Source organism: Triticum aestivum, chromosome 5D (assembly GCF_018294505.1).
Source record: "Triticum aestivum cultivar Chinese Spring chromosome 5D, IWGSC CS RefSeq v2.1, whole genome shotgun sequence".
Lineage (NCBI taxonomy): Eukaryota > Viridiplantae > Streptophyta > Magnoliopsida > Poales > Poaceae > Triticum > Triticum aestivum.
In genome coordinates, this window is record NC_057808.1 from 8,133,064 (window position 1) to 8,145,510 (window position 12,447).

Below are 12,447 nucleotides of genomic sequence, written 5' to 3' on the forward strand. Positions count from 1 at the left end.
CAAAAAAGACAAAATCTTGCTAAAAAAACTGTTTGTGTAAGCATTTTGGAGCATCGGATTTGTTTTCTTTACCGAGACCTGCATGAATGTCATTTTTTCATGAAATTTTGCATGCATATGAATAAGACATCAATGTTTGTTGTCAAAAAAATTCAGATTTTTTTTTGAACTTTTACAATATATTTTTGACTTTACTGTAGCAAGGGGTGCATTTGAGCTCGAACTCACAAGAGCACTTTCGCTGCTATATCTTTTTTTGCGGGAAGGCTGCTATATATCTTTGAAGCATGTATTGCATTGTAACGACACAAGGTACATGCTACTGCTTGATATGTGATCTTACAGTAATATTATTATCCACGGTGTGTAGTGACTGTTCTCTGATCTTTGAAGTATCAGAAGTTCAGAACCAACGTTTATATAGCATCAAGTGGCCGGGTTGATAAGAGAAGTATGTGTTTGTAAAATCCATTTGGCTAAGATACATATTACATCTATCCACCTGTTATTGTCAAGATTTGAACTATAATTACTTTCCACTGAACTGCCATCAACTAACAAAGAAGGGTATAATCTTTCATCTGAGGTAAATCATTGCCTTCAACTTCAAATTGGCATGCGTGTGCTGCGACTGCTTTTAGAATTAACTTTGTATGATATCCTGCGTTATTTTCCTGCAAAATACTATTATGGCAAGCAATTATGTTTTTTAAGATGCCATCAAATCAGTAGGGAGCCTTGCATAAATTTTACATTCTGAAATCTAGCTGGCAACAAACTTGATCATATTTACCAATGCATTGATATGTAGTATTGATATTGCTACTATATATAGTGTGTGCTATGTTGACAATAAGGGCGTCGGTGCCTTTATCTGTTACTCTTTCTTATATAATTGGTGGTTGGGGCCCGCTATTGCGGGGCGCTTGAGAAGAAACTGTGCGCACCTCACCTTCATCTCAAAATAAAAAAATAACATTGTCGCGTCATGTGGACATCATATGCATCTCAAAAAGAAAAAAGGAAAAGCCTAGAAAAACTTTTCTCTAAAACTTTCTCACCATGGTCAACCAGCACGCACCATGTGGCACAGTTGGTTGGCCAACTTTCTACCGCACCATAATGTGTTTAATGCCTCCACATTTGAATCAATCACAAACATTCAATATCACAAACAGACGGACGCAATAACACGCGCCATCGATGATCTAGTAAGTATTACGATGGGTAAACGAATTACTGTCGAGCAATTGATAGAATTGAGCATAGTTATGAGAATATCTAGGTATGATCATGTATATAGGCATCACGTCCGTGACAAGTAGACCGAAACGATTCTGCATCTACTACTATTACCTCACACATCGACCGCTATCCAGCATGCATCTAGAGTATTAAGTTCATAAGAACAGAGTAATGCTTTAAGTAAGATGACATGATGTAGAGGGATAAACTCGTGCAATATGATATAAACCCCATCTTTTTATCCTCGATGGCAACAATACAATACGTGCCTTGTTGCCCCTGCTTTCACTGGGAAAGGACACCGCAAGATTGAACCCAAAGCTAAGCACTTCTCCCATTGCAAGAAAGATCAATCTAGTAGGCCAAACCAAACTGATAATTCGAAGAGACTTGCAAAGATAACCAATCATACATAAAAGAATTAAGAGGAGATCCAAATATTGTTCATAGATAATCTTGATCATCAACCCATAATTCATCGGATCTCGACAAACACACCGCAAAAGAAGATTACATCGAATAGATCTCCAAGAAGATCGAGGAGAACTTTGTATTGAGATCCAAAGAGAGAGAAGAAGCCATCTAGCTAATAACTATGGACCCGAAGGTCTGAGGTAAACTACTCACACATCATCGGAGAGGCTATGGTGTTGATGTAGAAGCCCTCCGTGATCAATGCCCCCTCCAGCGGAGCGCCGGAAAAGGCCCCAAGATGGGATCTCATGGGTACAGAAGGTTGCGGCGGTGGAAATAGGGTTTTGGCTCCGTATCTGATGTTTCCAGGGTATATGGGTATATATAGGAGGAAGAAGTACGTCGGTGGAGCAACAAGGCGCCCACGAGGGTGGAGGGCGCGCCCAGGGGGGTAGGCGCGCCCCCCTGCCTCGTGCCTTCCTTGTTGATTGCTTTACGTAGACTCCAAGTCCTCTGGATCACGTTTGTTCCGAAAATCGCGTTCCCAAAGGTTTCGTTCCATTTGGACTCCATTTGATATCCTTTTCCTTCGAAACACTGAAATAGGCAAAAAAACAGCAATTTGGGCTGGGCCTCCGGTTAATAGGTTAGTCCCAAAAATAATATAAAAGTGTATAATAAAGCCCAATAAACATCCAAAAGAGAATATAATATAGCATGGAACAATAAAAAATTATAGATACGTTGGAGACGTATCAGTGGTCATGTCCTACAATCATAGCACGCATGAATAGTAAGCATAACACGACAGTATTGGACGATCTATGAAAGGAAGAGCACGCATTGACAGTAAGCATAGCAAACAGGGTACCAGACGATCTATGAAAGGAGGAGCATACATGACAACTAGCTATGAATATGTTCATCACTATCACAGTACTCTACCATGCTACAAATCCACCACAAATAGCTACCACATCATCACAATCTACCGCATTGATAGTAAGCAAAGCACACGAACCGCACGAATCAACCCTACCACATGTTTGCACATCAAACCCTACAACCACATGCTCTCCTATCTAGATACAACGAACATAGAGAAGAGGGTGATTGAACTCACAGAGGCCATTGCTGCAACTTAAGGTGGACGTGGGAACGGACGGAGAGGGTGAGGACAGGAGTCGTCACCGCTGTGGACCGCCCGCCGGTGAAGAAACGCCGCTTACCTGCTCATCGGTCTCGATGCGCGTCGGCGGGAAAGCTCGAAAGGGGGGAGAAGAGTGGCGGGACTTTGGGTGGTGAGAGGAGGGGGCTAAATAGGGGCGACCAATTTGACTGGAGGTGAGCCGAAATCCTCCAGCCGATTTTTCGGAGACGCGCGCGAGCTCGCGGCATATCGCTGGTCGCACGAGCTCAGTGCCGCGTTCCCCTCCCCTGCTCCGCCCAATCCTGGCTCTTCAGAAATTGCCGATTCGGGCGTAGCTGTTGGGCCTGGACAGGAGGTGTTTTAAACTTGTGCGATGCAGGCCGAACAATGTATGTGGGCTACCAAACAGACCGGATTCTTCATGTGCGGGCCTGGTTGATCCAAATGCAGGCAACCAAACACCCTACAGAAAATTAAAGAGAACCTTGCATGGTCCATCCATATGCACACATGCACCAAGATCCAAGACAAGGCCCATAATGAACGCATGAAAATTGTAAATGCTAAAGGAAAATAGGGCGTGCGTGATCTTGTCTGTCTCCATGGAACAAGGTCCATAATATCAGGGGTGGCATATTTTTGGCTACATATTCGCAGGCAACACTATTGGCACATGGAATCAGGTCCAATCAATCGATGATAAGGCCAATCCAATCCTGACATTTTATTCCCGGCCATACCACCCAGCAGAGTGAGCAGTGGGAATGAAAGGATTGCTTGTGACCGAATCAAAGGATTAATAGTGTGCACCACTACAGAACCGGCTATCACCGCCGGTTCCAAAGTGGCCTTCACTGTCGGATATGAAACCGGCAGCTGGCAACCAGTAGTGATTAAAGTTTTGGATTCCGATGCAAAAAATATCATGTAGGGTATCGAGATTTTCAGTTACCACGGTACCCGAAAAATATCATACGATTATCAGATAATTTTTGTGTGTGAATGAATTTTGAATTCAAACAAAATTTAATCAACATTCATTCCAATTCAAAATTTAGGATGCTTTGCTCGGTAAGGGTATTTCTCATAGGGTATCGAGTTACGCAGTTACAAGGCAGTAACCAAATTTTCCGCCCGGTAACCGAATCCTTGTTACCCATAGCCACTGGCATCACCTTGGAGGGAAAGATTCAATGTGACCACTGAAGCAATATAGCTAGCATTTGTCCGATTTGGTAGCAATCATCATCAATCGCTTGTTATTACACATGAGTAGACAAGACGGTTAGGTGAGAAGAAGATGAGGTGCCGGAGCTATTCAGTTTGTTGGTTCGCAGGACGAGAAGCATATCACGTGAAGGGTTTTCTGTAAATGTCTCCCTATATCTGACGCATCCATTCGGGATCATAGGGATGAGACGCCACGTTTTCAGGTTTTCATCACAAGAGAATTTTCATCAGATATGTTCCCGCGAATATTTGATATTGCTCGTGCTGTAGTTTCCAAAATTTTAATTGTAGCCAAATTCTCATGCATCGAACTCGTGCCAGGGAAGCCACCAACCACAACAATGTTGCATGGATATGGCACCCTACAACTTTTTCATGAATGGTGTGATAGGGATTTGATAGGTTAGTCCAATAGTCACCAGGCCATGCATGAAAGGATTTTAATCAACCGAATATGCCTTGTTTCAATTTAACCGTCCCTTTTTATGATAAATGTGTTTTTATTGACTTATATTGAAGCATCAAAGAAATACTAAACATAATGGGTATTCATCCGGCCTCTGCATGACTAAGATTTATACAACCATCACCAACACATGCACACAAATGAAACAAGCTTCCAAGAGCAAAGTCATACAAGACCGAATCTATGCATCTGTGGTAGAAAAAGAAAAAACCCGAAACGATTAAACATTAATCAACGAAGGACATCAATTACCCTTGGTATCAACCATCTCTTGACAACACAAGGATTATGAGGAAGGTTCTTCAAAAACAACACCTGCAAGAAGGGAACGATGCATATACGACGCCGTTGCTGGATGCAACCGCCGAAGGTCGGATCTTGACCTTTTACTCTGAAAATCAAGTCTGAATAAACTCCTAGCAATGCCTTCAGCAAGGTCATGAAGCAAAAATATCGCCATTCTAGGTAATACAACTAGAGCCAAGCCTAGCCCCCCCCCCCCCCCGCCCCCTAGCTCGAGACCAGGTACTTGAGAAGCACCACCAAATCAAAGTCCACTTGTGTTGTTGCATCCACTTTCCACGATCCTAGTAGTTCACACACACGGGAAGTCATTGGTGAGGGAGGAAGGTCACTGGCATTGCCAATATCCTGATTCTGGACGCTCTAGCAGCCCCGCACCATCCTCACAAGTAGCAATCTGAGAAGGATATGCATCAGACGATGAACATGCGACCACTTGTTCCCCATTGCTTCCAGCGGCATAGGACTACGGCGGCAACTGCCTGTCCGAGAAGAGGACCACAATTGTCGTCCGTGAACTAGAGGATTGTGGGATCGCTGTCTCCAGTGTGGTTGCTGCTACACAATCTTCACTTGTCTCAAGCCACTGCTCTTATTTCGCATCACACCGCCATGAGTAGACGACGGGAAGGACCCCGCCATCATAGGAGCTCGGGGTACGCAACCATCACAACAAGGGCTAGAGGGAGCGACAGTCAGAGCGGACACCGCCTGACCAAGAAAGCATCGCACCGCCCAATAGGTCCAGTGTCAATTGCCACATGGACGTAGCGAGTGCCATTGTGAGGCTCGCCGCGGTAGATCGCAACACCCTGGATCTATAGTTTCATTGGCCTTGGTCATGCGACAGGATCAGCATCCTGGATGGTGTAGCCTCTCACCTAAGAGTCGAACCCGCATAGGCAAGGAACACCGGGTTCGAGATTGCTAAGCCTAGAGCCGTTGTCGAGCCGCTGCGAGGCAACGCCAAGCGGTAGAGGAACCGCCAACCCAATTTGGGGTGAGCTCGCCACAGTCATGGCACGCGCTAGCGGCAACTACAGGGAGAAAAGGCACCGAGGGGAGGGATGCTAGGGGTGGCGACTACGGTTCCTCGTAGGTCACTTGCACGTGAGCGACATAGGAGTCGAGAAACGATCCTTCTTGGCTAAGGGCATTTCCAATGTGGATCACCAAAACGCAGGGAAACGTCCGACCGGACAGTCCAGACACTTTAGGCCTCCAACACAAGTCACCAAATTGAGCCAGACTAGTCCTTGACGTCGGAAATCTCACAACCCAGCCCAAATCACTACGCCACAACACTTGATTGGGGGCATTCAACTGCCGGGAGAAAAACTTGTCCACCGAAACTGCTCGTACATTTTACGACCCATACTCTGCCGGGAGAATTAAATCTCAGCCCATAGTCTACCGGAGACGGTCCTTGGCGTCAGACCCAAATAATATCGGCCTTAAGCACACGCCAGCGAGCGAAAAAAAGCGCGCGACTTGGCAAAATTTTGGCCCGAAAAGAAATAGACGCGTTGGCCGTCCCGCTCCTCCAGACCGCAACGCCGCCCCCAAATCACGTCCAATCCACCCGTGCCCTCCACCATACCGCCGCCACCGCCCCAAACCTTCCCACCGCTGGCGCTCGCGGCCGCTTCTAACCACTGCCGGTAATTGAAGTTTCATGTGTCCAGACTAATCTGCCGGGAGAAAGTAGACTGCCGGCAAATAAATACGCTAGGGCAGATGAACTACCGGGAATATTGTATCTATCGAGACAAGTAATCCTCGGTAGTCATTTTCGTGGCAGTTCTATCTGCCAGGAGAAATATTGTCCCAACAGATAGCCCGCCATTTCAAGTGCTTTCTCCCGGCAGTTTACATACCATTGCATTAGTGTTGTGGTGTAGTGAATCGAGGGAGCTTTGGGGGAGTTGAAACATCCTCCATGTGGGATTACGACAGTGATGTCCCACCCAAAACCCCAGCCAGAGCCCACATGTTTTTCACAATCGTGACACTCTTTTTGCGCCAAGCCATGCACTCCACGCCCGATCGTCTTCGTCTGCTCTGCCATCCACCACCACCGTGATGGATCGGCCGAAGCCCTTCACACTGCCCGTCGTCCCACAGAACCTGGGCAAGCCTGCCTGTGTGATCAGGTCCATAGAATGTCAAGTGCAACATGTGAGGGGGAGGGCCACCAATAAGGTTGCAGCCACCTGGGTCGCAGCTCCTCCTCCACAGCGGACCACGGTGCCCGGGCAACAATAGCCCTACCCTGTTCCCCCTGTTCATGCCACTGTACTACTATGTCGGCCATCTAGATAGTCAGCCCGAGAGACGTAGTCGCCATAACACTCCACCGCCTCATTCACCTCCGCCTCCAGCCGCCTTCCACGGTACATTGTCGACCTTGACACAAACTACATGTACACGGAAACACATTCCTGCAGCTCGTCGGCCGTTGTTTCCATCGAAGGAGCCCTCATCCGGTGATGCCCAGTCACTTCGGTAGAATGCCTCCCCCAAGCTCGACGGTGGCCACCAATGAGCGATGTCGAAAATGATCCACGACGACGGCGACCACAAGGACAGATAAGTTGAGGACGACTACTTGCCATAGCCGGAGCAAGAAGCGCTTGATGCAGACACCAAGCAGTCGGAGTCGGACGCGCCCAATCCAGACGGCAAGAAGACAAGAGGTTCATCGTACCCAATGAAAGAGGATGAATTGTTGTGCGATGCATGGGTGGGAACAAGTGTTGATCCGATGCATGGCACCGAGAAAAGGGGATCGGTTTTTTGGCAAGCCATTCATGATTTCTTTCATGAGCAAAAGAACTACCCCCCGTATGACAAAGAAGTGATCCATGATCGCAATGCAAAGTCGCTAGCCCATCGATGATACACCATTCAACATGAGGTCAACAAGTATTGCGGCGCATACACATAAACAAAAAAGCTGCAAGGTTTGTTCAGGTTTCCGTGCTAACATGAGGTCTTTGACACGGACAACCACACTAGGTGCTTTTAAGATCGATGGATGTATAACACTTGACGAACATCCGTTGCTTTTGGTAGTAGTTGCATCTGTTTGTAAGTATATAAATGTATGTTTGAATTGCTATAGATCTAGTTAAAGTTTGTCAAAGAAATGAGACTGGACAAGGGCGGACATTTGGTGACCCCAAGTGATCCGCGTTATAGGGACAATTCACAAGCTTAACTGCCCCTATATATGGAAGATACTTTTCTGGTTATATCTGTTTTTTAGATTTTTTTTTAACACAGTACAATCAAAGTCGCTCACATAGATGAGCATACACTCACCTCTATTACCGCACGCGCACATACCTTATCCCTATGAACACCTTCAAGAGACAGAGTCCGCACATTATCTTGAGGTCGACAAAGTCGCCACAGATGTCTTCGTAGTCGACAGGAACATCTCCTCCCACTGAACGCACATCGCCGAAAGGCTTGGAATAAATTCAAGAAAATGTAAGCACCAATGTCAAGTTTGGGACTTGAACTCTAATGGCTAGGGGATACCACCGTCCTCCTAACTATCCAACCACAAGTTCTCTTTGATTATATATGTTTGATTGTGATCAGTGTTTCATATGGACAAAAATACCTTATTATTTACTGTCACGCTGGTAACATATTGCACTTGTTTTTGGATTTTATTGAGAGTATATGATTTTTGTTGTCAACATAAAGTATTGCCAATTTTCTAGACAAGTCGTACGTGTGGCTGGAGTGAATAAACGTTACGGGTGTGCTTATATAGAGAGCGTGTGATGAGTAGGAGCCCAGCCATTCCTAGTCAGCTGTCTGGACGCCATGGCTCTTGAAGCAGCGTACCACTACCTGCAGCGCGCCGTCGGCCATGGCACATCCACAGAAGCACTACTACTCACCGTTCTCCTGCTACTCATCATCCGAGTAGCATGGGTAAGAGCCTTCACCACCACCACCGCATCGACAAAATGCAAGCAGCAGCTCCCGCCTACACCTCCAGGCAAGCTGCCCATCATCGGCCACCTCCACCTCATCGGCTCCCACCCCCACGTATCCTTCCGCGACCTCGCCGCAAAGCATGGCCGCGACGGCCTCATGCTCGTCCATGTCGGTGCGGTGCCCACCGTGGTGGTGTCCACACCTCAGGCCGCCGAGGCCGTCCTGCGCACACACGACCACGTGTTCGCGTCCAGGCCACGTAACCCCGTCGCCGACATCATCCGCTACAACTCCACTGACATCGCATTCGCGCCCTACGGCGACTACTGGCGTAGGGCTAGGAAGGTCGTCAACACGCATCTGCTCAGCGTCAAGATGGTCTACTCCAAGCGCCATGACCGCGAAGAGGAGGTACCTAACTAAAGACGTATATTACTCTTCTTTAATAGAAACACAGTACAAACACAGATGCAAACACTGACTCACTGATCACTGCAGGTGCGGCTCGTGGTCGCCAAGATCTGTGAGTTGGCCATGGCCGCTCCAGGCAAGGCGTTGGACATGACGGAGCTCCTGGGCGGGTATGCCAGCGACTTTGTGTGCCGTGCGGTCCTCGGAGAGTCCCACAGGAAGCATGGCCGGAACGAGCTTTTCCGCGAGCTCACCGAGATCAGCGCCTCCCTGCTGGGGGGATTCAACCTGGAGGACTACTTCCCTAGGTTGGCAAACCTGGACGTGTTCCTCAGGGTGGTTTGCTCCAAGGCAATGGGAGTCAGCAAGAGGTGGGACAACCTGTTTAACGAGCTCATCGCCGAGTACGAACACGGCAAGGAAGATAATGCGGAAGACTTTGTACATCTTTTGCTTTCTCTAAAGAAAGAGTACGGTCTGTCCACAGATAACGTCAAGGCCATCTTGGTGGTAATTGACTCAACTTATCATTTGAAGTTGACATGCATGTTGCCTAACAATTATGTAGGTAAATAATCGATAGCCAATACTAAGATTTGTGTGACCTTGTAACAGAACATGTTTGAGGCAGCTATAGAAACATCATTCCTGGTGCTGGAATACTCCATGGCCGAGCTCATCAACAACAGGCACGTCATGGCCAAAGTGCAGAAGGAGGTAAGGGAGTCCACACCCAAGGGCGAAAAGCTGGACCTGATAATGGAGGAGGACCTCAGCCGCATGCCGTACCTCAAGGCGACCATCAAGGAGGCAATGCGCATACACCCGCCGGCACCCTTCCTGCTCCCACACTTCTCCACCAACGACTGCGAGGTCAACGGATACACCATTCCCGCGGGGACACGTGTCATTGTGAATGCTTGGGCTCTTGCCAGAGACCCGTCGCACTGGGAGAGAGCGGAGGAGTTCTACCCGGAGAGGTTTCTCCAAGAAGGCCGTGATGCAGAGGTCGACATGTATGGTAAAGATATCCGCTTTGTGCCTTTTGGTGCCGGGCGGAGGATCTGCGCGGGAGCTACTTTCGCGATCGCTACTGTTGAGGTAATGCTGGCAAACCTCATATACCATTTCGACTGGGAGCTTCCGAGTGAGATGGAGGCCATTGGCGCAAAGGTTGATATGACGGACCAGTTTGGGATGACGCTTCGCCGAACGGAGAGGCTTCACCTTGTTCCCAAAATTTACAAATAAGTATCAACATCGTAGCTTTGTGTTATTTGTATCGGCTGATAGGTCAGCTAGCCATTGCCCGTTATGTTAGCTGCCTATTACTATCCCACCTTAATGTAGTCGTGTTGCATGCTTTGGGAGTTTGTTGCACATGAGAGGAACCTGTGGGATCCTCTACAAATGTAACAGCGAATAATGAAGAAAAGTATGGTTGTATGGTAGATCAAAGATCATGGGTTCTCAACTAATAACCTTACTCTGCTATTTGGAATGCCAATGTGGCGATGTGCAGCCATATAAACACTCGCGTCCCATGGTTCGAAAACCTACTCTTCCTGGAATTTCATGCATTAGAGATAATACTGTGATCGTCCTCTCACAGTATTTTTCTACGGGCGTTAATATTATCCCCATGTTCATGGCTGGAACCAGAAGACATAACTTGTTGAAAAATCAGCATTCCAACAATGAGAAATAAAGAATAATGAATTTAATAATATCTCACTACAAAATGAGGAAAAGTATAACAATTACTGAACATTCCACTGTACTTGCCTTCGGAGGCTTCACCATGGAGCAACTTAACCATTGTTATAATTTGAGTATGTAACTAATAACATCAGTCCTGATACTTTATGCGTGAAAAGTCACAGGTGAAATGGATTTTGAAGCGAAAATGCATGTATGCATGTGTGCACCCGTGTAGCTAATTTTCCATCTCTCTTACCTTATTTCACACTATTTTCAAGAAAGGGTGAGAGCTCTACTATTTAGTTACATCAACTAGTAGCAATAATGCACAATTCAGTATTCATATGAAACTTCATATTGGTCCTCATCATCATGGGCGCTACAAGAGAGTATATGTGCAATCTCTTTACCCTGTAAAGAGTTCAAGAGATATTGGACCCTTTCATGACTTCAAATAAAATATTATAGATCTCATTGTGAGCTATGATTTTCGTATAAAATTGTCTCACTTCTACAGAAGGCATCAAAGGTGACCCATTACCTTAGTGAGAAATTTGTGAGCAGGCTTCTAATTATAGGAAGTATGAAATTGGTGTTGTAAGTTACAATTGGTGTTCTAAGTCAAGTAACTGCCAGACAATGGTGTGCATAGGGACGAGCTAGAGCAGAAGAAGGTGGATGTCGTGACTGAACCATCTGTCACTAAGGCATTATGCATAGTCGCTTAGCCTTACATATAGATTGCAATTTTCTTGTTATTCTAGTTAGCTGGCAATGGGTAACAGTCACATTTGATCAATGACTTTTGCCCATTCATAAGTTTCTTCATCGAGTGGACCGTCTGTTAGCCCAAGGTTCACAATCTCTCCTTCATAAATCACGAGACTTCTCTAGGTTTCTCACTTGTTCCCTCAATTCAGCTCTTCAGTTTCCCACAAAAAGCCATCTCCTCGAGCTCCATGGCTGTATCCTATTCGCCTTCATCACTGTCAGCCCTGTCACTCTATCTCGTTGCCATCCCTTGCCCACCTTTGTGACCATTAGGAGTAGGTAGAAATGGAGTTGAAGTTCACCAAACTCAAGCCCTCGCCATGGATGAGGACTTAGAACCCGACTTACAAAATATCTATACATAGTTGTTGGGGCACTAGACAACTGCAATGCAATTAATCAAAATACTCGAAAGAGTGTTTATTTCACAATGGTCGACGTATTATGTAGACACTAGAGTCTGATAAAGTATGAGGTGTACAATAACTAACAAATAAAAACATACTGTGTCTAAGTTTTTTCGAGGCAAATTATGGCCTGGTCATACTAGCACTTAAAATAAGTGGTTTTCTATTATTGCAACTAGCTACCATCGGTACTAAAAAATCTCAAAGTTAATCTAATAACAAAAATAAACTGATAATTAGGAGAAAACATACACTTCACATGCAACAATTAATTACATATGTAATGATATAACAAATCTACCCGCATTTTGCATGGGCCTAGTTTTATAAAATATTGAGCAGTCCCACTATTTTATTAGTACATGCAATCATAAATCTGTAACGCTTATTTT

At 46.0% G+C, this 12,447-nt stretch overlaps 1 protein-coding gene across 1 annotated transcript; it reads left to right on the plus strand.

Annotated features, from left to right (window-relative positions):
* The first annotated feature begins 8,609 nt into the window (after window positions 1-8,609).
* LOC123119085 (3-hydroxyindolin-2-one monooxygenase) lies at window positions 8,610-10,627 on the plus strand. Its single transcript, XM_044538756.1, has 3 exons — window positions 8,610-9,176; window positions 9,264-9,686; window positions 9,792-10,627. The coding sequence occupies exons 1-3, from the start codon at window positions 8,649-8,651 to the stop codon at window positions 10,425-10,427; spliced, it is 1,587 nt and encodes a 528-aa protein (XP_044394691.1). The 5' UTR covers window positions 8,610-8,648; the 3' UTR covers window positions 10,428-10,627.
* Window positions 10,628-12,447: the final 1,820 nt, after the last annotated feature.

Bases quoted from the DNA above. Each gene is read 5' to 3' on its own strand.
- LOC123119085 (XM_044538756.1), top strand. From the start codon at position 8,649: ATGGCTCTTGAAGCAGCGTACCACTACCTGCAGCGCGCCGTCGGCCAT. The intron at 9,177-9,263 runs GTACCTAACTAA...TGATCACTGCAG, and splicing joins GCCATGACCGCGAAGAGGAG to GTGCGGCTCGTGGTCGCCAA. The intron at 9,687-9,791 runs GTAATTGACTCA...ACCTTGTAACAG, and splicing joins ACGTCAAGGCCATCTTGGTG to AACATGTTTGAGGCAGCTAT.